Source organism: Echinops telfairi, unplaced genomic scaffold (assembly GCF_000313985.2).
Source record: "Echinops telfairi isolate 266 unplaced genomic scaffold, ASM31398v2 ScPeMD7_70;HRSCAF=299, whole genome shotgun sequence".
In the NCBI taxonomy this organism is placed as follows: Eukaryota; Metazoa; Chordata; class Mammalia; order Afrosoricida; family Tenrecidae; genus Echinops; species Echinops telfairi.
In genome coordinates this window covers 7846872-7848866 of record NW_022103968.1, presented here as the reverse complement: position 1 = coordinate 7848866, position 1995 = coordinate 7846872, and the positions used below count along the sequence as shown (strand labels likewise).

The 1995-nt window shown below is 47.0% G+C and overlaps 1 protein-coding gene across 1 annotated transcript in view; it reads left to right on the top strand.

Annotated features, from left to right (window-relative positions):
* Positions 1–1995, top strand: part of DMBT1 (deleted in malignant brain tumors 1) — a 62138-nt gene that overhangs the window by 13675 nt on the left and 46468 nt on the right. Inside the window, 1 exon segment of the mRNA XM_045291396.1 lies at positions 995–1024. Coding sequence (XP_045147331.1) covers positions 995–1024 — 30 coding nt within the window.

Here is a 1995-nt window from a genome sequence, read left to right as displayed (position 1 = left end):
GTGCTGTGCGCAGCTCATGCTGGACAATGGGTGCTGTCCAGGAGAGGAGTGCTGCCAGCGGTGCTGCCCCCAGATGCCTGGTTCTCCCTTAACTGTGGCCACAGCCAAAGTACCGGTGTCACCTGAGCAAACTCAATCTCTCAGAGTCGGGGTCATTATTAAGGGAATTTCTTAGACTGTGACCCTGAACTGAATTTTTAAAAAATATTTTCTCTGCACTGAGCACTACCAGCCATGTCCAAGATTCATTGCTAATTGTTCTACATCTGCCAGGGGTTGACTGGTCAGAGAGGACAAGGGAACCAACTGAAAGCAACAATCAATGTTACTTTGAAGTACTGGGCCATGCATGTTAGCGCTTAATCAAAAAACCAACAACCTCCAGTGTCCCTATTCGGCTTTGACAACATGCAGTGTACATGGAGGGAGTGTTTCACTTCCAGCTTCCCCCCCAAAATCTTTTGATGAACCAAAGGTAGAAGACGGAATGCTGGGGATCAGATGATTACTCAGTCGGGTGGGGGAAGTGTCCGTGATGGGAAGTACTTGGAATGGGAGTGCAAATATACACAAGGCTCAGTTGAACATGATGCAGGAGGCCTGAGTCATTGACTAGACACCTCTGCAGACAACGGAGAACCCCACCCTTCCTGCGTGCGACAGCTTCTCACGGGGGATTTGTCAAGGAAAGGTTGACAATCACCCAAGGATGGACGTGACAGCTCACATATAATCTGGCCAACTGAGTGAACAAGTGGTTCTGGGTCACATATGTTTCCAGATTAATCACTTGGAGATCATGAAGAATCGATCACAATTGCTTGGGCTTTACCTGGTTCTAGCCCCTCACTGGTTATTCCCTGAGCAATATTCCCCAATTATGGATCAGATACCCAGGGGCACAGTTTCTGATTGGCTCAGCTTCTTCAACCTCTGATTCACATGGTGATATCTTCTGTACAACACATCTGATTGGTCCTTCTCTTTCTCACAGCTACCCACCCTGACTCAACAGCTTGGCCAGGTGAGTTTGATGTTCCTGAACTCATGTGTGACCTATGGTCTTGGCTCACCTCCACATTCCCAATCAACAATTACAGGAGGAGGCTGTGAAAGTTATTTTTGATTCCCCACGACCTTTTCTGACACCTTTGTTTGAAGGTGGAGGTGCCAGTTCAGCCTGGGAAACAGTGATCATCTTATCTGTTGAGGGTGATAAGAACATTCTAGGCTAGGACATGGTTGCTAAGCACAGCTTCCCTTGGGCTTGCTGAGTAGAAGGAGGTGATATTTGGGGGTCTTTTCTCCTTGGAAGCCTTTCCTGGACAAAACATTAAATGTGAGAAGAGGACCAAGAATCCTCTTCTCAAACATGCCAAGGAAAGACTGTGGGATGCTCTTTCCAAAGACCAGTCTATCTGGCACCTCCACGTCATTGTCGCAGACACTAAGGCCGTGATGTTGGTTCTTGGCAACTATCCAGAAGGAGCCACTCTCTCAGCAAACAGTCTCAAATCTTTTTGTTTCTGATTCCCAGATCAAGGTCTTTGCACCCAATTCTGACCCTTCCTACAGTCCTTTCTCGCCCTCCGTCTCTTCCTCTTCAGAGTGGTGGCAAACAGAAATGCCAGGATCATGTGTTTCTGGCCACAGCCTCATGTTGTAACTATATGGATCTGGAGGAGGCTCCTGGGTGCTGCGTTAAGTTTCTGCAGTTCACTAACTCAAGGAATGTAGAGTGTCCCCTTCATCTGGCTGGTCTGAATTGTGTTGTAATGGGTTCATATTAAGGAGGATGCTATAGTTAGCCTGTGAGTGGAAGTCAAATCAAATTTTGTTAACCTAGCAGGGTATTGGGTGGCTCCTATAACTTGGGACTATTTGATAGAACAGGTCTAGATTCAGCAGGATTCAGGTGTCCAAGCTGTCTATTTCCTGTACTTTTCTCAACTGCTCTCTTATGTGCGTGTGCAGATCGTCATTTAGCAAGAGAAG